At 41.8% G+C, this 26,248-nt stretch overlaps 1 protein-coding gene across 7 annotated transcripts in view; it reads right to left on the bottom strand.

Moving 5' to 3' along the window:
• cdk14 (cyclin-dependent kinase 14) overlaps window positions 1-25,815 on the bottom strand; it is a 100,307-nt gene extending 74,492 nt beyond the window's left edge. Inside the window, exons 1-2 of one of the 7 annotated variants that reach the window (XM_035525925.1) lie at window positions 25,406-25,815; window positions 23,404-23,435 (exon numbers count right to left, since the gene is read on the bottom strand). In XM_035525925.1, coding sequence (XP_035381818.1) covers window positions 23,404-23,435; window positions 25,406-25,499 — 126 coding nt within the window. In that variant the 5' untranslated portion in view covers window positions 25,500-25,815. Of the gene's footprint in view, window positions 1-3,531; window positions 3,719-5,818; window positions 5,941-23,403; window positions 23,436-25,405 lie in introns of those variants that run through there. The other 6 variants (XM_035525929.1, XM_035525926.1, XM_035525927.1 and 3 more) reach the window with 6 other exon arrangements.
• Window positions 25,816-26,248: the final 433 nt, after the last annotated feature.

Below are 26,248 nucleotides of genomic sequence, written 5' to 3'. Positions count from 1 at the left end.
ACTAGTGTGACATGGGTATAATTGGTCCCCTTTAAACCATACTGTCTATTATTAAATTATTGCAAACAAATTATACTAATTTATAGCATCCTACATTGTCCTCCAACTTTAGTACTGCTGTCCTGCACCAGAACACCTCTGATCTGGTCACCCTAATGTGAACCAAAAAAATGTGAAGTAAATGAACTGTAAAATCATATTCACTTTAACCATAGGCCAACCCAGTTTGGACTTATACCTGTATTCACCCTGGCAGTCTGGTCCAGACTGGGTGGCAGTGGTATGGCCAAATCACAAATATCAACAGTAAACACAGTTATTTTTTGTTCTCTAGTGGCATGCTGAAACTCAGCTAGCAGCTCCACAGACACCTGGGTCACTCAGCAAGCGTAAATCAATGTGCAGTGTGTGGATGATGCTGCTCTGGGCTGTAGCCATGGGACTATTTCTGTCTCGCGGTGAATCCGGTAGCACTGGGCCTAAGTGATCTAAGGCATTCTTCAGCTCTGCCCACAGGCTGAGCAGCAATCAGACCTGACTTTCTCCACTAACCTTACAAGCTAGAAGGGATTTCAGAGAGCTCAGACTCGTCAGAGCATGTAGGATTTAGCAGGACTGATTCAGAAATGCACCCATATGCTTTGCCCACATGCTTTACACACATCCCATACCCACAATGGATACCCATTTCCTACACGTGTGCACAGAGTATCTCACTAGGTACATTAACACAAGGTGCAGGACAGAAGCTGCAGATCGAGGAGAGAATTCTGAAGTTCAAATGCTCAGGTGGATATGCACCTTCCATCAACTAGAAACACCGAGTAGGTGTACAGTTAGAGACAAATGGAGATCTGCTGCCATGCACAATTATTATTAGTCATCCTCCTGCTCCATCAGTTTCTCACCACATGGCCAATGTTGCCTATTTTTTGGCACTAGACCACCTTCCAGCCCAGTATTAACATTTAAAATGTGCAAAAACTCCAAAAACACTCCTGTGCCTAGTACTCTCAAACCAGTGCAATATCCACCACTATGGTACTATAGTGTGACTACGTATGTTGAGCCAAATAATATCCAGCTAGCAGTGGTCCTGTGGTCAACAACTGAGCTGTGATTACTGAAGAAGAGGCTGGCTGAAAAATTGCCATTATTAATTGTCTTAAAATGTACACCAATAAAATCCATCTATACAGTAGGAGTACCTAATAAAGTGGCTAATAAATAAAGCTATGGAGTTGGTGTTTCTAATAAAGTGTATGCTATTGTTTCATTTTTAATAAGATAGAGAGATTAAGGACAGAGTGATTGTAGAGCTTTTCATATGAGTACATTCGCAGGGGAGTTGTGCTTCAGTACTGCTGTGCATCTCTGATGGATTTAAGCACTGATGATGTCAGAATCATTACTCCCAGCTGGGTGATGGCACTTACTGCAATCCTCCTCCAACAAGGACTTGGCTATAGAGTTTACAATCAAGTTGAAAAATGTGACATCATATAACTCACTTTGTTTTTCAGTCACATCATGTTTATGTACACACACACACACACACACACACACACACACACACACACACACACACACACACACACACACACACACACACACACACACACACACACACAGAGAGAGAGAGAGAGACAAAACACACAGACGATACACACACTGAGCAATGGACTCTGCTATACAGAGCACAGAGTTCAGTCCTAATTAAGGACTGAACCAAGGCAACACTCAACCAAGGACAGGGTTTAAAAGCACACAGACATCTGAAACTAACATCTTAAACCACAAATGAACTGAGTGTTATAGAGTAAACTATATAAAACTATATATACACACCATCAGCTGGAGAAAAACAGTAGAAACTGAAAATGGTAAATGTCTCAAACACACAAAAGCCAAAAGAAACAGGCGATTTTCAGTTATGTCTATCTGACAGGCAGTATGGATCACTGCAGTGGAACCATTCTATTCAGGCATGTACATCTTCAGGACAAGAATCGGAAGTGCAATCGCAGCTTACATGTTAGTGCAACAGGAAGATGTAACAAATGAGCACTGTGGGCACAGAGGGCTGCCCACACATGATCTCTCCTGTTAGCCAGCCATGTTAACACACACAGAATCAGCCATCACAAGCGTCAGACAACTTGGCATAGCTGACAAAGAAAGTGGGCATTGACAGCTGCCAGCATCCATCACCATGGGGAAACACACTCATCCATGGCCATGGGGAAACACACTCATCCATGGCCATGGGGAAACACATTCATTTCGTGATGAGATTAAGATGCATTCAGAGCTGTGATAAGGTATATATTTCAACCACAGCTACATCGCCAGCCACATGGCCCACCCTCAATACTGCACCACCTCCACCTGGACATGCTCCTGTACGAAACCAGAGTCCATCTTACACATGTAAACAGTAAATGTGCATGTGGGAAACAGTGGAACTACTGTACACAATATCTCAGCAGACAATATTTTATATTGACCGCTACATACACAAATATACAACAAAGAAATTCTGAACATGGTTAGAGGTAGGGATGCACAGATACCCAGAGTTCATCAGAATTGCCCAATAATATATCGGTATTTACATCTAAAAGACTCTTATTAAATGGATCAATATTAGCCAACATTACCATTCCACATCTGATACAGTTATATATTTCTAGCCACTGTACACCTTTCTATGGTATAATATTGTAGTTTATTTCTTACTAAGGGAGTTTACTGCTTACTAAGCTTTATACTGCAGACTACCAGCAGAACAGTCAACACTTCGTTGGGTAGAAGCAGCAGGGTAAAATATCTTATCAAAAATTTTAATCAGGAACCTTCAGAGGCATCACATGAAAGAACATGAGAAGCTTGTAAAAGTCAAGCAAAAAAGATTAGTTAAAGCAGCACGGATATACGCATTTCAAATACACAACAACATTCTAAAAAGGTAGAGAGAACATAAAAGCTACTCAACAAAACATGGGATTTTACCGCCTGATTACACATCTGCTGCTACAAGACACCAGATGCTTTAACTCTACAAACTACAGATTGAGTATATGCACTCACATTGCAAAGGAGTTAAAAAGCTGCAGATTTATTACAAATTGCAAGAAAATGTTTAGCTGAACAAAATGCATGTAACTGTGAAGGCACAATGCAAGAAAAAAAATAATGTGAGAGTCACACATTCACTGTAGCTTGTGGTCGCCGCAGGCCTGTTACAAAGCAGTGTGAGTGATGCCATTTTAAGTGGAAGAAACATTGTTGGGAATTTCAGTAATTCAAGTGCATGAGCTGCCATAAAAGATAATGACATTTAATACCAATAGGCTCATGATAATGCATCCATGAAAGAATGAACCCCATAAATTCTAAATATTTACGTACACAGATTTTAAATAGCCACTGGTTGTCAAGTTCGGGTATCAGAATCCGTATTGTGAGAGAAAAAGCCCGATCTATGCATATAGTTTCCATTACATCTGTAACAGCTGGCATGAAGAGTACCTGTCTGGTCAAGCTCTCCAGGCCAGCTGAGGCGGACTTGCCTTTAGAGCTCCGCTCTACCAGCAGCTGGAACAGAACAGAAAGCTGGCCTGACAGGGTATCGAGTTACAGAAGGGTGATCCTGTCAGGCTGTATGGAAATTGTAGCTCCATCAGATCCTCTTCAAGCTGAAGGAGGCATGTGGATGCTGAGAGGAGGAGAGAAGATGGAGTCAGAGTGGTTGGAGCAGGAGAGTGGAACACCTCCATCATGAGCACCAGTGCCAGTGTCTGTGCACTCACTCAAGTGTGCACGTCTGCACTCAGGGGACGATGTAGGAAGCAAGCAGAGGAAAGCGCTAGGGATGTGGAGGAGAGAGGGCTTCTGATACTTAACTAGACAATCGGCACACTATTACAAGAGCGAGGACCTACCGGCAGAGCTGTTTAAAGGATTTTGTTGCTCAGATTTTGAAATTAGTGCATATGATACAGAACAACCTTGCTTTTCAAGGGAAAGTAGATTTCTAAGCACTGTTAACTGCACTTTGCAGGTTGATCACACACAGACGCATGCATGCACACCCATCCACACACAAGTATCTGCGGACACACCAGGTGTGGGTTAGGATACCGCCAGGCAGCCCAAACCTAGACAGGAGAAACAAAGGGTTAAGGGCCTTGCTCAGGGGCCCAACAATGGCAACCCGGAAGCAGCAGGGCTTGAACCAGCACCCTCCCAACCACAAGTCAAGCACCCCAACCACTGAGCCAGCAACGTCAGACAAAACATTCTAATAAAGAACCAATTTGCCAAATACAAGTGGAGACAAATAACCACATATCCATGACTAACATGCAGATTATTGTGTGTCTGAAGTGTGGCAGAGGTACAGCTCAACAGCCTTCAGTTTGAAAGAGGTCTCACAGCCAGAGAAACTGTTCACCAGCCCACAAACAGTGAAACAGACAGACAGCGTGGGCCACCTCCACAGCTTAAATGCATCTGCTAAAATTCATGATTGTCTGTCTGATGCATGGGATCAGACCATTAAGAGGGCACTGGCTGATCCACTCTGCTGTTCTAAGAGGGCTCTTCTACACTGCTCAGCTGTTTTGCTATAAAGCTGGTAGAGCTGCAGATATCTGTGTGTGCTGCTGCCTGTTGACACCATGTACCACTGCTCCTTTTTTGAATACTCATAATCTCCCTCACCACACATTCATAGAGTTTGCACTCCATGTGGAAAGTGTGATTGGTGCTCTTCAAATCTGCCTCTCTCTCCGTCCCCCTTCGCTCTCTCTTTCCCTCCCTTTCTCTGTTTCTCTCTCGCTCCCTCTCTCTATCCATCCCTCTCACTCTATCTCTTAAGTCTTTGTCCCTCTGCTTGGCTCAGAGGATGCTGATACAGAGATCTTGCTGTGCAGATCCTCGAATGCAGAAGCACTGGGTGAGCTGTTCCCACACACGGGTGAGTGCGCACCTCCACACCCCTCCCCCATGGAGCTCGACATGTCCCATCATCCCCTGGGGCAGGAAGTGAAGCATAAGCCAAGCACATCACTGCTCAAGCTCTCAGAGTCAAGCAATGTTCCAAAGAAAAATAAAGAAAATGGAAAAACAAACAAAACAAACAAAAGCATACATACCACACAAACCCAGAGCTTTAAGGTCCATACACTACACACTCATAGCACTGCAGCACACGCACATACACAAACAGACAGCTTTTAGCAGAGAGAGAGGGATTGTGGCGTGAGGGAGACAGGAAAGAGAGGCAGAAAGGCAGGGATGCTTGATGTATAGAGCTGGTCTTTTTCAGTCAGTAGTGCTTCCTGCTCATTCTTCAGTCCCTGTAGAAGTGTTTAATCACAGAACATGGCCCGACTACCACCCTCACTAATCAAATCCACCTCTACTCAGACTGCTCCCACTTGCACTTAGCATACGCATCTCATGGAGCACACATGCCATGTCAGAGGGTGAGTGAGTGGATGGATGGGTGTGTGTGTGTGTGTGTGTGTGTGTGTGTGTGTGTGTGTGTGTGTGTGTGTGTGTGCGTGCACTCTGCAATGTAAACATGCATATTCCAGACACCGTACTGCATGCGAGAGCCGCGTCTGGGGACTGCTTTCCTTGATCCATACAGCATGCACAGAGATGGAGTGTCACAGAGAAACAGAGAGGGAGACAGAGAGAGAGAGAGACAGAGAGACAGAGAGAGAGAGAGAGAGAGAGAGAGAGAGAGAGAGAGAAAGAAAACAGAGAGGCAGACAGAGAATCTAAGCTAATACTATCATCTTCTTACCTTATTTCAGTCACTGTGTGCAGGATGCAGCTCACCTGTGTGCCTTTTGAGAGCAGACGCAATGCATTCAGGCCAACGAGAACCACTCAAAACATCTCCCTCCCTCAGCAGGCTGGAAGCCCACAGACCATACTAAGTGAAAGGCAAGGAGAGGAGGGAAGGGGGAATTTCAACAGAGATGCCTTACCCTCTCTCTCAACAACGTGTGAGAGTAAGGGGTGTGTGTGTTTGTGGGTCGTCAAGGAAGGTAAACACATCACAACAAAGTACGTAGTTACTTAATGCATCCCTCCTCCAGGCTGGATGAAATGGGTCTCCTTTACTGGCAGCCCCTACAAGTGCAAATGGTATAATCCGGAGGAGTTTGAGGAAGCAGTGTCTGCAGCAGCAGAACAGCCCAAGAATGTGTGTACTAGGGCCACTCACAAATCATATATATGCATGTGCGTGCACACACACACACACACACACACACACACAGTTATTAGTTCTTCCAGTAATGTGCAGCTTCAGTGAAATATAACCCACACTCCTGCAGAGCATCATTAGGCCTTATTGAGGGACTGACGATAGCAACAATAAAACAGCACAGGAAAAGACTCATTACCATCTCCATATTCTCTCTCTCTCTCACACACACACACACACACACACACTCGCTCGAAAAAATTCACGCACCTCCATTACATGAGGAATTAAGATGGTTGTAATCAGAAACAGATCTTCCTTTCTGGAAATCACTGTTTCTGCTGATAACACAAAAATCCATATTTGGGTTACTCAATCCTGGCCTACATTACAAGTAGTAGTAGAAGCAGCTTGAACATGTAACATTTTGATTAGGCAGTTTGGATGCAAGTGTTGGTAGTGCACTGTAATTTGTGCCAGTAATGTAACATTATTACATTTCAGAGCAATCAGGCAATAAATACTAGATTGCGTAATATTGGTAGTATTGCTACACTGTAGTATTGGTGAACAAAAATGTGAATTCAAAAAGAGTGAATGCAGGGAGTCACAAAATACAGTAGTTTCCATACCATATGTGACCAGAGGTCGTTTTTACTATAACCTACTACTATTCCAACTTATGCCTAAATGTAAAAAATCAAAAAATGGGCTAATTCTGAAACGTCATTGTAGAAGAATGATAGTACGTTATATGGGGAACGTCAGTGATACCACAAAAACAAAGCAGTTCCACAAAAGATAATCGAGGTATTACTACAACAATCCCATTACAATAGCAAACAACATATTACATAACCCCACTACAGTACAACTACATGAGACAGAATTACAATAGACACAGTTAGTACATTTACATTTTTGGTGTTTAGCAGATGCTCTTACCACAGCAATTTAAAAAAGTGCTTTGTATTTTACTCATAGAATGTATCCTAGCCAATACAGTAGGGTAGAGTTCAAGATACCATTGAATTAGAATACAGTTGAAATACAGGGATCATTGCTGATGCCTAGAATTGCAAAACAAGTATAAGCTCAGACAACTACAAGTGCAAAAACAAAATCTATCAAACTATACGTACTAGAGTTTCTTTTATCCAACATCAAACATTATTACTAAATAAAACACTTTACCACAAGTCACCATTTCCCAACATTACCACAATATACAACATATTAGAACAACAGGAACATTATGACAAAAGCAAATTACTACAAATACAATACTGCAATAAATGCCACGGTATTACAACAATAACACAATACTACTACCTAACATTCAAAACCCAACTTCAACCTACAAAAAACAAAACACAGTCGTCAGTACTGTTACATTAAACTTCCATCCACTGATTCAGGCTGAGGGCAAAAATGTGCACTGGCTTGGGAAACTGACCAGTTAAAAAAGGACATTTCAAACCAAAACTGTAGATGCAACACTACTTTCAAATGTTACATAATTAGGATGTCAGCTGTCCACCACCAAACCCCTCCTACACCAGAAAGTGCTGCGTCCAAACCCTACACCCTGCTCTCTGGATGGAGCAATGCTAAGCTCAGACCAGCCTCCTCACCAGATCCCTCTAAATTATATCCATGTTTGAGGACAGAGCTACATGACATGTATAGCTACACCGCTTTACATGTTGCGAGGACCTATTTGTATATTCGGCTCTCTGTGACATCAACATTGCAAAGGCCAACGATTAGCAAATTATATAATGGGTATCCAGAAAAAGCAGCTAATTTAGGAAAACTGCAAAAAAGCACAAGAGGCAAAACCTAAAATGGCTTTAATGTGGCTCCAGAACATTGGGTTGAGAAAGTGGCAGATATTGGCAAAATCAGTAGCTGTGTGCATCTGGACACCACTGTCTCTGTCTCCTTACTCCACTGCTCAAACAGGAAAACCATCTGCTGCTCACGCGTACACACGCACGCGCACACACGCGAGAGAGAGAGAGAGAGAGAGATAACTAATCCATGCACTCTGTCAAAGCCTAAACAACTTAAGACTGATACACACCCGCACACACATTCCCGCAATTTGACCAAAGGCACAACTGTGTGGGCATGGATTGTGAAAGGAAGAGGGTTGGGAGTCAATAAGGGCTGGAGATCCACCAACCCCCCCACCATGAGTCTACCCACAGCACTAACCACCTCTGTAGTCACTATACTCTACCTCCAATTGCCTTAGCCCCTTCCAACATTACTGAACAATACTGCAGTAACCCCCTCCACCATTACTGTACGCTACTGCACAAACCCCTACACCATTACACAACCCTAGTACAGTAGCCCCTCCACCATTTCTGCCATTACCCTGCCTGACTCCTCACCAGATTATTTACTTTGACAGGCCACTTCCTACCATTATCCATGCTATTACACTGGTTTTGTACGCCCTCCCACCCCCGAATCTAATACGGTTATCTCCGTGCTCTTCTAGTGTTTCAGAGCTTGAGTGGACAGCTTCATTTCTCATGTTACAGGTTTAGAACAGGGCAGTTCCTCATCTCTCTCCCTTTCCCTCCTCGCTCTCTCTCTCGCTCTCGCTCTCTCTCTCGCTCTCTCCCCATATCTCCATAACTGTGTTTTTGCTTTTTTTGTCTTTACTCTCGGTGGGTGGCCGTCATGTCAAGAAGCTCAGGATCCATCGCCTCCATCTGACAGGTGTCAGCAGATACATTTTAGGACATTTTGAGAAATGTCGAATTTCTTTGTCCTTACAAAGCACAGCTGCAGGCTGGTGTTTTCCACCGAGTGGCTGCCTAGTGCGATTGAGAGTGAACACAGGGTAACCCATTCCACTACCCTGCTAACTTCTGCCTGACTGACGAGTCAATCCACTTCTCCTGAAGGCTGAATGGAGCAAGAGCCCAAATCAAAATAAATCAGCTCATTCTGGCTCACTTGCCTGCTGGAGAACAGGCTATTCAGTTGCAAATGACCTCAGTTCACATCATAATAAGCCTCATTCATCACTGCAAGCAATGAGAGGGCTCATTACCAGCCATTCTGCTGTCTGTTCAACTGGCCACTAGACCAGACACTCACACATCAGCAAACAGAGCAAGTTAATGGTGAACAAAAAGCACACTCACAGCATCAGTCCTGACGTATCAGGTTTAACGCTTCATGCATTTCAAATTGCTATAGATGAAAGAATGTTTGGGTAATGTCTTTGTTTACAAAAAGAAAGCACTCAGCATCTTCAAATCAGCATTTGGGTTCTGCTTCATACACAGCAATACCACTTCTCTGTCTGATTAAGTGGGTGAAGTGTAAACAGGAAGTGAGGGTGAAGTGAGCGCAAATTCACACTGCATCCCAATACTGGAAATGTGCACTGGGAATCTATCGGTTTTGCTGGATGAAAACTCAAGGACACACTGCACCTGCAGAACCCAGGCCACCACAAACACTTACCTTTTAAACATGAAGCAAGCCAGCTGCACAGCTGCTGTGGAGGAGGGCCCAGCTGTTCATGGAAAGGGTGTGTGTAGGAATAGTGGAGACAGGGAGGACGTAAGAGAGATTCACAGGTGGACAGGGAAATTCATACCCTTTGCAAAAGCCCACAAATCCTCCTAGTGACCCCCTGACACATCTGTGCTGCCGTCAACCCCCACCACCTCTCATCCATGGTCTGCCTCCCAAAATGATACCGTCTACCTCCCTCCGGCACCCAATCTGTCCACCACAGTCTCCATATCCCCAACTCCTTACCCTCTGTGGAGACTTCTTGTCTACACCCTTAAGATGCTCCCTGTTTAAGGCCCCTCCCACCCTTCTGTCACTCAACTCATGCTTCTGCCTCAATGCTTTGCCATTTACTCATCATGTACAGTATAAGTTCCTTGTAATAAAGGAGCTGTCATCGACAGGGGAGGAGACATTCAACCTGCAGCTAACTATACCATAGTGCTATTAATCACATTAAAATTTAAATCTCGATATGGACCCGTGCAATTATCTAATCGTAAATGGCTACGATTATTACTGCAATTAATATGCCTGTGCATTGTTCACGTGTAAATCTCGTGCTAAAACACTCCACCAGTGCATTGTTTTGATCTAGCGGAGTGCATGTGGCTTGACAAAGAACGGTGCCAAATGATGAAAGGAAGTCTTCCGTTTTTGCTAATATGAATATGAATACAGCAGAGGAGAGGGAAGATAGTGAGTTGGTGCCGACATAAAAAAAAAGTCCTCAGTACTTAGGATTTAAAAACAGCGACACTCGTCCTATGGAGGTGTTGTGCAAGATATGCGAGGTGAAAGTGAATTTAATTTATACCAACATCTCAGATAACACCCAGAACTTTACAACGAATGTCCTGCTTAACAGGGAAATGCAAGTACAAATGACCCTTACGAAAGTTTGACTGGGCCATCACATAATTACCAATGTGTCATGTCGTATGAGAAGACGTCGAAGAGACAATCCTGGATGCAGTCACATATTATTTAGCGAAGGACATGGTGCCCGTGTATTCTGTGAGCAAGGAAGGATCTCAGAAACTAATACACTTGACCGAAGATATAAGTTGCCTTAGCGCAACTACTTTTCACAAACAGCCGTCCATGAACTATAAAAGCAAACGCAAAGCTGAAGTTCAAACTGACGTGGCTTAAGCAGAATACTATGCAGCCGCCACAAATGTGCGGTCAAGCAGGAAACTGAGCCTTATGAGTTTAACTGTTGATTCATTAGTGACGAATGTGAACTAAAAGGTCGCTTCTTGATAACATCGTATTTGCTTTATTGTGAAGGCTGACAATTTAGTTAGTTTATTTATGATTATGTTTTAACATTTGTTAAATACGTCCTACAGAGAAAGTGGATCCATTTGTTCCCTGGCATACAATCGATAGTTTGTTTGTTTTTTAAATGACCTTTGCGTCGCTAAATAAAATGTTGGTAAATATTTGATTAATTATATATTTGATTTTAGCTTTAATTAATACTAAATTGAACATTTCATAATGCAGTTCAAATCGCAACCGCAATGTGTGTCAGTGTGTTAATGTGATTTTTTTATTTATTTTTTTTTATTTATTTTTTTTTAAAACTGGGCAGCCCTAATTCACCCCACAATCATCGAATTAATTCTGCATGTAGGAGCCTCCTGGCTCTCTCACACACACACACACACACACACACACACACACACACACACACACACACACACACACACACACACACACACACACACACACACACACACACACACACAGATGCTCCTTCAGTAGTTTCACAGCTATGACTTAGAACCTATTCCTCACTAGGTGCTCTCACACCAGCCCAGAAGACCTACAACTCAAACATACAAGGATGTTATTAAAATGTATATATTTCATCTATACAATTTTCTAGGATGTATTAAAATGACCTCAAAATTCTTTGCGTCCATTGTAATTAAACTGGGCATCCACAAGGGGGAGGTGTAATGTCCTGTAATAACTAACCTCCAGAATCCCTCACTTCTCATAAATATATTTGGGGAAAGGGAAAACAAAACGATGCTTGGATGCACACAACAAATATATCCACAAATCAAAACTATACATAAGCCACACAGTTTGCTCAGCACAGACCAAATTCCTTTACATGAGGATTTGTTGGAATTATAGCTGTTTTTGAAGGTAATTATGTATTGCTATATTATTACTACTTACTATAGGCTGCAGCTAGTATTTCCTTTAAAAAGAATAATCAGAAACATTTCCCAGTCACTTATCCAGTCATGAGAAGGGCATTGGCATCAAATTGAACACACACACACACACACACACACACACACACACACACACACACACACACAGAGTTTCCACAGTAATGACCAGCAGGCGGCAATGCTTGGCATGTAAGTGGGGCAGGTGTACCCTGAGGAGAGTTGTATCAGATGTGAGTATGACACAAGAAACAGAACAGCACCAACAGCAGTGCCATCCCACAAATTGAGGTGGGGCACACTTCACAGCAGCCAATCACACTATACAGGCACAGGATGAGGAGGAGAGAACTTAAACCACAAGCAATGTTTAAATGCACACATTAATTCCCCTGCCCCACTGGCTGCCCCCCACCCCCCTGGATCCTGTGTCCTGTGTCCTTCACATACTGAAGCCTGCTTAACAATTTAAAGAAAAACCCTTGCCAGAAGTAATATGGGGAGGAGAGGCAACACAAAAAACTCCCACCCATAGGACAGCCTGGGCCTAGGGACAGCTAGCGAACCAGAATCAGAGAATCTTAGTTTACGAGACAGGACATATGGAAGTAGTAGTTCAGAAGGCCATGCAGTGCTTTGGAGCCTAACAGGTAACTAGTGTAATTGGTAAAGAATGGGGTTTATGTGAGAAGTACAAGGTAATGTGCAAAATGACTCTGGCTACAAAATTTTGAATGTACTGTGGAGAGAGAAAAATCTTTTAAGGTAAACCATAAAACAGAATTACAGTCATCTAACCTACATGTAATGCATGTAACTCAATCGGTATTTTTAAAACAGTGTGGGAGGTGGATATTATTCTGTGGGATACATGTTAAGACAATTTGAATATCATCAGCATAGCAATGAAATTTAAAGGCCACGATGAAAGATGATATTTCAGAGGGGTGGGATGTAAATGATAAATAACAGAGGGCTGAGAACAGAGCCTCGAGGAACACTTTGAGCAACGCAAGTAATGTTAGGTTTGTGCCTCCGAATGGATACAAACTGATACTGATCTGTTATAAATAGAATGTAAATCAGAACGGCACCTTCTAAGGTCAATAGTGGATAGTAGAGGAACATTATGATTGACCATATCGAAGGCTGCACTAAGGTCAAGAATAATAATATATACAGAATTAGAAGAGAGGGGGGGGGGAATCATCTAGAGCACAGAAAAAAGCTGATGCTGTGATAGAAGCAAAAAAAACCAGTCTGAAACATTTTGGAAAGGTTATTAGAATAATGAGGTGGGGGCAGGGTCAAGCTGACAGGATGAAGGATTAGATTTGAAAATTCTCTCAACAGGACAAAAGCCAGATAGGATGTTTCTACAGGGACTTGGGAGTGAGGCACAAAAACCTGAAGGGGGCATCCAAGGGAAATCATGTTAAAAAATAGTACTAATTTTATCCTGAAAAGAAATGGGAAAAGCAGTACATTTCTCAGGAGAGATTGAGGGTTCTTGAGTGGGAAGCTGAAGTCTGCTGATGGTAGACAAGTGTCACTTGAGTTTGTGACCCAAGCCATTAACAATATTAGAGAATAGGAAGAAAATCAGCATTTAAAATATCTTTATATTTAAGAATATGATCCAAAAACATGAGGGAATGCATGTGTAATCTAGTTGTTGTTTTTTTTCATAAAGATGCTCAACTCATGCCAGTGGTTTTCATCGCACAGAGCTCAGGAGTAAACCAAGAAAAGGAGTGAGTGGAGGGCACACTACTAGTTTTCAGGTTAGCCAGAGCCATGGACATCAGAGACCAAAATTTCTTTTCTAGTAGCAAAATCATGGCTAATCACCTAGTGTGCACCCAGCATTAGCCTTATCTAGTTCTCACTCATCATCTCAGTGATGGAGGTTCAGCACTGCATAATATGAGCAATACATCATACTATACAAATACTGTACTAGAATTACAATAATTAGCTACTGTCATCATTGCTACATTATGATTGATTTGTCTTGCAACATATTATAACATGTAATGTGACATTATTAACAGTGGTTAAAGATTACATTCTCCTCAAAGGGTTTGTTCTTGTAGTTTTCACAGTCTTTGTCAAGGGTAACCTAAGTGTATGGAACCTCTCATTAATAAAAGGGCATTTGCTCACCAGGTGCTACAATTATTTACATTTGCTGGATAATGTAAATGCTGTGATTCAGTAGAACACTCAAGAGTGCCTAAGATTGGTCAGGATGCCTGCAGCACAGCACAAAAAAATGATTTTATATATATATATATATATATATATAAAAATGAGAGTGAGAGCGCATCTTACTTATTGCATCTTAAATTGTGTCCTATAGAATGCATGGTCAGTTTTAAAGACAAATACTGACTAATGACTAACTTAAGCTTACAGCATATCCCAAGCAATCTTTTTGCATTTTAATGGAAGCCCATCTTCATTCAAATCCAATTTGTGTAATGCAAAATTAGGTTATCGGTCTAGTCTGCTCACAGTTAGAGTGTTGGTACTGCAGAGCGATTAGTAACAGATCTGGGTGCATCCACAGAGCTTCTCTGCATACATGTAATGGCTGAATCTCACAATTCTGCTATACACATGGTTTTGCATTTTAATGTCTCACTAAAGTCATCACACAGCCCTGGTCGGCCATTAGGGGAGGTTAATTAAGACATAGATTATACAACTCATATGCTTTAATGAGACAGTCAGACTGAGCCCCTTCTAAAACAAACACACACATACACACACACACACACACACAGGTTTTTAGAGGTCAGCACTGCAGGCCAGACCACACATACCAACACAAGCACACAGTCCCTATTCCCTGTTTTACACACATGGCCTGTTCTGAGAGGCAGCTGCTTACAGCCAATTAACACTCTCAGATTAGCCCGCCCACTTGTCAGATAAATGTCTGACCTCAGAAACGCACAGCTGGTGCCAGAACACTCACTCACACTCCACTCAGTCATGGCAAAGGCGTGAGCTGAGCAGCCCAGCATGGAGAAAGCACTGAAGCACTGATGGAATTTATTCTCAGTGAACATGACTGGGAAACAGCAGGGAAAGTATTTGAGAGAGTATACAAAAATAAAACCAGAGGTGACACACACACATATATTACCCATAAAAGGATAAAGGAGGAATGTTGGAATTTTTTTTATCTTTCTAAAGGGGTGTGCCCCTAGAGAGAGAAAGATGAAAGGGAAAGAGATGTAGAAAAAGAGAGGATGGTGATTTATGTAACATTCCTTTAGAAGGCTAACATTGGGTTCTTTATTTAAGGGTGAGAAACATAAGGGGCGGCATTGTAAAAAGTGACATCCTGGATATTGAGAGGGTCAGCGAAGATTTCTTGTGCCCATTACCTAGTTCTGCTGGTAAACAGGTCATCAAGACTGGGCAGGTTTGTATTATAATATTTTCTGCACACCTAACGATACCCTGGATTGTGTTTCCAGGAACATAAAGGACTCCACAGACCCCCAACCCCCAACCATGTCCAGTAGTCTTTTTTTTTTTAATAATTCTGCTTTAAATTTTTCTGACTGCTCCACAGGATATGCAGGTCATATCAACCTGTGAATATGCAGGCTCATCATCAACTTGTACAAGACCAGTGACAGTGTCAGACACAAACTTCTGGGATTTGAAAGCTGGGATTGCAGAAGTGCAGTCATTATTGTACAATGGGAAAAGCAGCAGGGAGAGTACACTACCTTTAGGGCGTTCCCCAGCCCCACCTACTGAGCCCTACCTGTGAGGAAGTTGATAATCCACTGGCAAATGGACACGGAACACAGAGCTCGGTGTATTTGACTTGGAGCATCTCTGGAAGCATCATACTGAAGTCCAAAATCAGAATTCTAGTGTAGGTCTTTAAGCAGTCAAGGTGTTAAGGGATAAAGCATAGTCCCAAACTGACTGCATCAACAACAGGTCCACTGGTTGGATATACAGACAGCAGGAAGCCCAGCAGGCAGGGGGCTTATGATATTTTAACCAAAAGACCATTGTCATTTTTCTTCTTGCAATAGATTAAGATACTCCAGTTTCTGGGTAATGCACTCCAGTAAAAAGTCACGTTATAAAAAAGGTCTCAGGCCAAATTCTGCCAATATAGCCAAATAATTTAATTATTACATTTTTTCTGACCTTTTAATTGTACAAAAGTAGAATTTACAGATTAGTGGATGACAAAGGCCTTCCCAGAAGATTCTTAGGATTCAGATTAGTGAACAATGGAGTCAGAGGACACAGCTGAGAGCTGGAAGGCGCTGTTTGGAAGCTCACTGATAAAGAACACATTTGTAAGTAAAGATGTCTGCAGTGGGTGAGAAGTGATCCTGACATTTTGACCGAAGTTGATTCTTCAGTGTACATATAAACAAGTCCTCTGTGTATGATAGCAAGCGTGATTTGCAGGGATGTGAAGGGCCTTGGAATATATGAAACTTCAATTATTTCTTACCCAGCAATGTCTGCCATGCGCAGAGTCTGCTTTAGTTACCCACCAACGTCCACTCCAACAACAACAAAAAAATAAAAGGAAGCCAAATAAATTAAGATGCTGTGGTACCTTTCAGCTGTACTCCAATTCAGAGCAGAGTTACAAAGGAGAAGGAGAAGAAAATGAGGTGCAGGTCAGTCAGAACCCCCTTTTTCCCCCATCGCTTTCTAAAGAGGAATCATGACTGTGTGCTACAACGATAACTCATAGTTGAGATTGGCAAAAAGAACCTCGGAGTTGTTGGAAAACAGCCTTAAAAAGCTGGTTTTGTCTGTGTAGCAACACAGAGATTAAGATATCGAGGAAAATGGTACTATTATGCAAAAAAAAAAAGCTGAAGTCTTGTAGATCACTCCTTGGGGGCTGAATTCATTCGGAACAGTATAGTCACTGGGTTTATTCTGAATTCAACAATGTATTCATTACGTAGTCATGGTGAAGGGGACAAAAGCAGCCGTTGCAGCTGGTATAATCTTAACTGCTCAACAAATGTGCATGACCACCACCCACTTAGTCCGTGAGGAGTTGTGTGTGTGTGTGAGAGGGAGACCAAGTTGCAGAGAAAAGCAGAGCCAGTGAATGAAAGTGAGAGAGAGTGTAAAAGAGACCAAGAGGGCATGGAACATGCTGCTGTTGTAAGCGTGACGCTGCCGAGTGCAGACAGCGTTCTGGCGAGGAGTGTGAGGCAGCCCTGTGCCGAGGGCACTCTGTTGAGGAGCGTGACGCTGCAGTGTGCCGAGAGACTGTTAGCTCTCAGAGGCAGAGCTGCTGTGGTGGGTTTCATGCTGCTCCAGCACCCACACCCTCAGCTATGCACATAGTGACATAGTGATAAACGATTTAAAAGCAGAGTAGGAAGTTTGATCTTTACTGTTCTTAAGAATGCAGCTCTGTCCCCACAAACCCTGAGAAAAGCCTGAGATCTGAGTGACCTACCCCGTTGTTTATAACTTCACCCCTTGCTGCAAGTATCTTTCCAGCTTAAACCTTGATTAATCACTTCAGAAGGTATTAATAGAGTCAAGTAGCTTATCTAGAAGCAGCACAGGACAGTGTGTGTGCAGTTTTGGATAAATTTAAAATCTCCCTCTTACAGCCTTCCTGACACTGACACACAAATGCACACACACAAATGCACACACAAACAAGTGAGCTGTTTGCTGTCTGCTTAAACCATCAGAAATGGATCCCAGCTTCATGTTCTGCAGTTGATGGGGGGGGGGGGGGGGTGTTCAGCCTCCTACCCATCTACCATGGCAAACCAAAACTGCTGCCAACATGATGTACTGATACTTTTATTGGTGTTCTGTTATGGAACACAGCAACAGGGCACAGCAGCCTGCAAGGGGGGGGGGGGGGGGGGGGTCTAAGAGAGGGGCCACGGGAGGGGCTGTAAAGATTCCTCGAGAAACACGAGTAACTCGATTACCACAAAAAATATCTTCGATATTTGTACCCCCTTTCAATATCTGAGTACTAGGCTCGATAACAACAAAAATGTGGTTGCATACCAAAATAACATTACAGCGATCTGATATTGTATTTCTTATACCGTAGCAGGGAGAGTATAATATATAGAATTCAAATGTGTTTTTGAAGTATTGCTGTGTATTTCTTAATCGTTTGCAAACAGAGAGGCTATGAATAAGCTCCCAGTATAATCCAGCATTTTCATAGCAGTAAGGTCGAGCGGGTTCTAGTGAAGACGATTGACAAATGTTTACTTAAAAGCAGACATCGAGCCTAGCCAGAGTCCGAACAGTACGAACCACCATGCTTGGTTTATCATTGGAGAGGTTCACACATCAGGCTGCTCGTCCATGCAGTTATGATGCTGCTATTGTATGGAAAGTTATTAACTGGCAAAGTCGCTAGTTCGTTAGCCAAGAACGTCAGATTGTTGAATTGTACCGGAGCCATTTGTCGTCATGCTTATTAGCAGAGACGTCGAAGTGTACATTTTTGGATCTATGAGTTACAGTAAATGGACTGGAGTAAGTTACATATAATTGTATTTGAAACGAATGAATCAACTGAATGAATGAACAAACACTGTGTTAAGGAATCACTTTCCGTACACTGGGGAAGTAAAAACTTCTGTGTTCTGGTAAATCTAACGTTAGCCAGCGTTATCTAGCTAACCACTGTTTTCCAAAACTATTTTCACACAAATGTTGAGGCCAAATCAGAGGGGTAAAGGGGAACAAACTCCCCAGTATCAGCATCAGCAAGAAAAGGAACGTCATCCAGACAAGCCATACACCAGCCACTCAGAGTTCTTCAGTATCTCCTCTCTGTTTCCTACCACCATTTTAAAGTGATTTTATCTGCTCCTATTACTCAAAACAATACCACAGTTCTACATGCCAACAGATTATTGAAGCAATCACAAACAAAACATCTGGATGGATACCTGCCAACTTCTGTGCACAAACAAACACACATGCACACACTGGAGCACAACAGTGTGACAGTATGATTGTGTGAAGATCAATTCACATTTTATTATGAGATGAGCCTGTGGGCAGAAAGCAGATGACAAACCATTCAATTTGTGACTAGCAATAGAACATTTTAAAAACCACCTCACACATGCAACATTGACCTTGATTCAGGCATGCATTCCATGTACAATGTGCTGCGTGAGGTTTAAAAGTCAATTACAGAATAGCAGCTGAGCACTATGTGTAGGAATAAATATGTTGTCATGATCGGTGAGATTTCATTCCAGCATCTCTCTCACACACACACACACACACACACACCTCCCCACTCTCTGTGTTCGACTGCTGCACCCTGCCACTATAGATGGCTGACCTCTGACCTCTCCACACTATTACTGGTCCCTTGTCTCACTTTACTGTGGGGTAACATACAGACTCTTCAAGGTCTTAAACACTATGTGCCAGACAGGGCCTTCCATTTTCAAACAATCACAAAGGAGTGAATGCCGGCCATTTTGTGTTGGGTTTATATTGAACTTGCCCCAAATTTAGCAGCTATGACTTCACTTGTATCATTACATTTTTAAGGAAAAGGAAACTATTGGAAATGTATATAAGCAAGTTAAGCAATTGCAATATCTTAATATTTTCTGTATATAAAACCAGTGCAAATTCCAGTATTTTACCTTTGTGATAATTAAGTGTAAATATGGAAGATGGAAGTAAACATAAAAGAATATACACAATAATAAAACTGATGAACAGATAAAATATACATTTTGTCCTCACTGCAGATTAATCAGACATAAGATAGTTACTTCCAACATTTAACCACCTCCAGTCAGTCAAACCTTAATAGGAACAAATATGATGATTATTCACTGATATGAACATGGAAAGTATTTGGTTATAAGTGGTTACACAGTGCCACATAAAAAAAAAAATGAAATAACTAAAATCCATGATCATAGCTGTGTGGTTTAGGAGATATGACCACAAGCCAGGGCTCAATACTGATGACTCAGTACTGATGACCCAATTCTTCCTTTCCATAATCTGATGTCTTAGTGAAAAGTATTGAAATATTGTATTGAAATAAATACAATAATCTATTGTACTCAGAACATAAGAAAATGGAAGAACAGTTATTTAATGCTTTAAACTGACTGCTTACAAATAACAAGGGAGTATTTAAGATGATGAAAGAGTATATTTATTAATTTAATTCAAGCCTGTGACACCAAACAAATGAAACTGGAAAATGTGCCAGACTGCAAGTCAGCTGAGAATAGATAATGAAGTTCTGAAGCATGAAAAGCACAACAGAGGAGCGGCAAGATTTATGATTTAAGAGTAAAATCATTACCTAAGGGGACAACTGCGTGATTCCACTCACACTAGGGAGTTCCCAGCCGAGCTCATTTCCATGTATTTCACAATGAAGAAATCAGTGCATATCACTCAGGAATGCGCAACATGGCATGGAAGTATGACTTATCAGCGAAACTGAATATGGTGTGTGTGTGTGTGTGTGTGTGTGTGTGTGTGTGTGTGTGTTCTCTAAAAGTGTCAGCTGAGCCTAATCCTACAAAATGGTTCATAAATGCATTAATTGTATGTTCAATGAATGAATGTTATGTTCTTATGACGATCTTCTCTGTCTCTCTGTCACTCAGACGCACGCACGCACGCACGCACGCGCACACGCGCACACACAATTATTTAAAAAAAAAAAAAACAACTCTCACATGAGCCCCTTATTACAAGGTACCACAGCTCATGGGTATTTTGTGAAGTGGAAAACATTTTGGTGAGGTAGTGTCAGTAGGGAGATTAAAGTGGGTGGGACAGAATGAGAAGGAGGGAGTAACGCAGAGTGGGGGAAGGGAGATTGAAGAAAGGTTGGGGGGCTTTGTTAAGGGGAACTGTATGAGGTAGAGTGGGGGGAAATGTCTGAGGCAGGGTGGGACAGGAGGGTGAGTGAGGCAGGTGAGGTTGTGTGCAGGGGGGCACATAAGGCAATGTAGAGATAAGAAAGAGTGTGAAATTCTCAAGATAGTGTGAAACAGAGTGGAGAAAGATTATGAGGCAGTGTGTGTGTGTGTTTGTTTTGGTGGACAGGTCAGAAGACAGAGCACTGTGGCCTCAATGAAAATTTTCAGCAGCACTCACATTCACTAGCAGGAAGTGAGTAACATAAGTGGAGGGAGAGATGGAGGTTGATTGGGACAAATAGCAAATTCGCCACAGGTCAGCCATATAGAATGCAGTTCGTTATGAGAAAACCTCCACTGTTTCATCCATCACCAAGACCAGTCAAAAGAATTATTGCAACTATTACAAAATAATTCTGGTGGAAAAACGTCACATGAGATGGCCTGTTGTAGTTCAGGATTGCTGAAATGATGTCTCCATTACCTACATGTGCGGTAGCCATGCCCTAACCTCCATCCGAACAAGACAGTCTGCAGTCAAGTCATTTCACACACAATGAGCCTTTCTATTCTCCAAATACACCAACACCCACACACACAGTTCTGTTCTGACTAGACAGACTGAATCAGAACAGCAGTCACATGGACCACCACATCCTGTCGAGTCACTCTCTTCCCTGATCATTAATGCTTCATGAAACACATAGAACCCAATATTATTCTCCAAAGTCTGAATCTAAAATCTGAATCTCTGTGTCCCTGGCAGTAGTAGAATCTCAATGGTTCAACACTTACTCTCTATAATCACAATTTAATACAGCTCTTTTTACACACTTTGCATTACAAGATTTCCCCACTACTGTCACTCACACACACACAAAAAAAAATATTACATATATATATATATATATATATATATATATATATATATATATATATATATATATATAAAATCATGCAGTTTCAGCAGGTCAAACGCTTGCTGCTCTCTGTGAGACAATTTGTCCTGAACAGGAAATGTCTCTTTTCCTTTCCAGATTCTTCACATTTTTTTCTCTGCTGGCTGACACACACAGACACACGCCTGCATGCACATACTTATCAAACTGACAACACTCAAAGCCAGTGGTCCGAACCTTTGGCCAAGGCTGCAAATGATCTAGTTCACCTCATTTTAGCTCAGTCACACCAGAGGTCATCCTCATTGAACAGGCATGACAGACTGATATTAATACAGGTAAATACCACCATAACAAACTATATATTGCTATAAACACAGAACTATATAAATGCATAAAACACAGCTACATTCAGCCATAAAAACAGAACTACACTTCTTCATTAAATTGAACTACATATAGCCATAAAACACAACTGCTTAGAGCCATAAGAACACAGCTACATTCTGTCCTAAAGTGCATACTGCTATTTTAATCACTCTGCAAAGCACTTTGTTAAATTTATTTTTTTAAGTATTATATATCCTGGAAAAAGAGAACTGTGATGATCTGCAGATCTCAGAAACTGAGCTGTCTGCCCCTACACCACTCTGCTGAAATCATGAAAAATAGAGAGAAATGGAAAACTCTGTGCAAGTGTTTATGTATGTGTTTGTGTTTGTGTTGGGGACAGGCTTAGAAAAGTAAAAGGCTGATGAGTGAGCACAGCTTTCTACATCCCTCCTCTTCATTAGGCTGGAGAGGCCCAGAAACTCAGACAGCTCAAACCAAAAGTGCAAGCTACCAACAGCATCAAGCTGATGAACACTGAAAGATACAGAGAATCATTCACAAACAAATTCAGGAATTAGCAATTAGCTTGAATATCTTTGTGCTGGAATGGGCTGTTACTGATTAGGTGCACAAACCATGGACAATTCTCAAAGCCTATAGCCAGCCTGAACACACAGAGACCCACATGGAGGAGTGGCACTGTCCCTCACACAACTACACTACAACAATCCAGCATTTTATATGATAAATGTACACACATGAATATCAAAAAGCATGGATGTGTGTACACACACAAACACACATGCATTCCCTCTCCTCCCATCCAACAAAAGGTCAAGAACAAAGAGCAAGAGCTATTGTGTGTGTGTGTGTGTGTATGTATGTGTATATATACATTCTGGTCAGATTTTTCTTTCCTTTAATATCACTTCCAGCTCTGTTTAGAACACTAATGAAATAATCAATTGAGTTTAAGAACAAACGCCCAGCCAAGCAGATCACACAAGCTCTGAAACACACAGAGTGCAGCCAATATTTATAGCTGCTTCACACAGTGATATCTAAACAACTCAATCCAGCTGTCTGTACAACACACACACAGATGCAGCCCATAGCTGTTATTATTGTGCACAAAGCTCTATGAGAATCACACACTGTAAGCTGTGATGGGCTTGGGAGGGCTGCACCTTCCTCACACCTTCTTATCACTTCTCCAGTACTAACCACCATCTCTGCACCACTGAACACACTGTAGCCCTCACAGAAACACACTTGTTTTCACTTACCTCATCAAATCCACTGTCTTCCTTCTTGAAGGCTTGAAAGGAAAAAGAGAGTAGACATCAATTATTCAATTACAGACAGCAGCAGATCGAGCACCAAACACACTGTAATTGTGAGACTGTTATTCTCCATGTTCTATTGCTTGGAGTTGGTCAGAAAAAGGCACCGATACTATCAGATAAAGACAAAAAAAAAATAGTAGACAAAAACATTAATGGAAATACTGAATGCAAAATGATGGACTTTGGGTTTAAATACAGATATAGCATGAAAGATGAAAATGTCAGTCAGAACAACTATGGCAACATACTCCATCTAATGCTTTTATTTGGTTGGATCATCTAATTACAACACAATCATGCCAACAATCACCAATCAACCCAAAACAGATGCACTGGTAAAAACCAAACCTGTATCAAAAGGAGCAGCTTTGTTTCAAATCATTTGTGAAACAATTTACTCATGTCTGCTTTACTGGTTTAAACTGGCTACTGTCGCAGTCACTGAGCCACAAAAATGATTCACACTATACACAAAGACAAACTGAACAGGTTCTCTTTAAATTTAAACTACTTAAATTCTTCTGTTTGATATCAGACATCACATAAATGCAATCAAACAAGATAACAAAAACTCTAATGAGCACTTAAAGTGTACTGCAAAATATTTAATGGGGGAAAAACCCTATTCCATCAGGGCAATTATAATACAGACCAGCACAGATCAAAAAAAAACTGACCAAGTGTGTTACAGTGGCAAAACCCTCCTCAGACTCACATACACACATAGCCTGCACAAGGGTGGCAGGCTCTGAAAGCTACACACACACAAACACGCACACGCACACGCACGCGCACATGCGCGCACGCACACACACACAGCACAAAGCAGGTGCTAGATGAAAAGATAAAAGGTTCTTATGCAGATGTATAAAACAAGTCTGCTTTAAACAGAGGAACCACACACAGAGAAAACCACAACTGAATCCACCACTTATAAACACTGCCTGATTGTGTCTCTGCACAAACACACACCAGTAGCCATGTCCACTCTATCAGCCTGTTTGCTGTAGAGTCTGGGATGTGCAACTAGCTCCTCTGATGGGGAGACGTCTCCAGCCTGCATCCCTCCAGCATATCCATGCCAAAGAGAGTGGCTTTACTCCAGATCCCCCTCTCTGCAGGGGTCTCTTCCAATCCGATATAGGCAATTGGCAGGGTCCAGAGGGCACTTTAGAGAGAAAGATTATCTGTTTTCCTGTTCACTAATTATAAATTATCATTATAATTCATGTGTACATCACAAGACGATGCAGCACATGTGCTGTACTTTGACACAACACTAATACAGCGGGCTTTTTGTGTTGTGAAGGCGGGTGTGCCAAACCTTTTCTTACCGTCCCAAACTCGACGCTCTATGAAGTCAGATATTGGAAGGGCACGATTACAAAGTTCTCCCAGTAACATTAGATATTGAGCCTACGGCCGTGCCCGCGAGGACAAAACTTCTGAAGTTAAGATGATGACGAACCAACGGGAGAAAACCGGTGTACAATTTCTATTCGAATCATCCATTGTCCAGTTTTACGCGAAACACCGCGCTTTATCATCACGAAGGAACGATCATATCAGTGACTGCTAAATATTTTATCAATATTGTTCTGTGCACAAAATAACAACGATTGTATCCTTACATTATTGCAGTTAACACTCAAAACTGCGTCTAGTTCACCTCTTTATTGTCCTAAACGTGCATCTAATGCACAGTGAGCAAATTTTCCGAGCGGGCACCCTAGCAATAGCCACTTTTCTTTTTTACACCATTGTCTGTCACAACGCTTCTAAATACGACCCGAAAGGTAACATCTGCGGCAACCACAAGAGAACCATTCTATTCTTCATCCTTATAAATAATGTAGGTCAAATTACATTTTACTACCGTTACAATCAACTTTATGTTCATCTATGCATCTAATACCCTGACCAGAAATAAGAAGTTATTTACCAATGCGACTGAAGCTTTCCGACAAAGTTCTTCTCAACTTTTTCATTTTTCCGATTTTTTCGGCGGGTTGCGACGCTGGCATTAAATCACACATTTCAAGCGAGAATCGGATGTGCAGCCGCGCGTGTCCTTAAAACTGTAGGTTTGTGGGGTAGGCAGTTCAAATGGGGCTCTCCTGTCAAATGCGAAATAAAACTGCTCTCTGAAGCGAGGTTTTAAATCTCAAATACACATTGCATTGTTTATCCGTAAATGAGTGGTGCCTTAGACTACATATCTGGAAATAAAACAACTCGTTACAGTACAATAAACAAAAAACTTCAGGACAATCAATTTATTTGCTAAGTGCTGACACACTGCGGTTTTCTCCATGAACAGAGCGATAGTTCCCTCCCTCTCCGATCCCTCGAAGTCTGGATGTCATTTTAGGGATTCTCCCTGGTTGGCGAAAGCAACCAAAACGTGGTATAAATAAACTCCGCCTATTCTGGGGGATCATTGGTCGAGCGGGGGCAAACTCAGTCATAAGATTCGCAGGTCCCCTTTTCAATCAACGATTGACGCCCACTCCGATCGATTAGGAAACGAAAGGGTTTGAAAATTTGAAACATAATAACAATTATAATTAACATTAACAATAATAACTAAAATCCCACAAATTTTTAAACACGTGCAACAGCTGCTCCCAACCGTAGTAAGCCTATTTTATCCACAGTTGTACACTAATGATTAGGCTACGTGTGTGGAGAAAATACACAAATCCTGTGCTTGAATGAATAGGAGATATCCTTGGTAAAATATTAGGCTACTTGTGTAAAACTAGATTTCCTCTTTTCATATTTG

This window comes from Electrophorus electricus, chromosome 5, assembly GCF_013358815.1.
Source record: "Electrophorus electricus isolate fEleEle1 chromosome 5, fEleEle1.pri, whole genome shotgun sequence".
In the NCBI taxonomy this organism is placed as follows: domain Eukaryota; kingdom Metazoa; phylum Chordata; class Actinopteri; order Gymnotiformes; family Gymnotidae; genus Electrophorus; species Electrophorus electricus.
The sequence above is the reverse complement of the archived record's forward strand: the minus strand, read 5'-3'. Positions and strand labels throughout refer to the sequence as shown.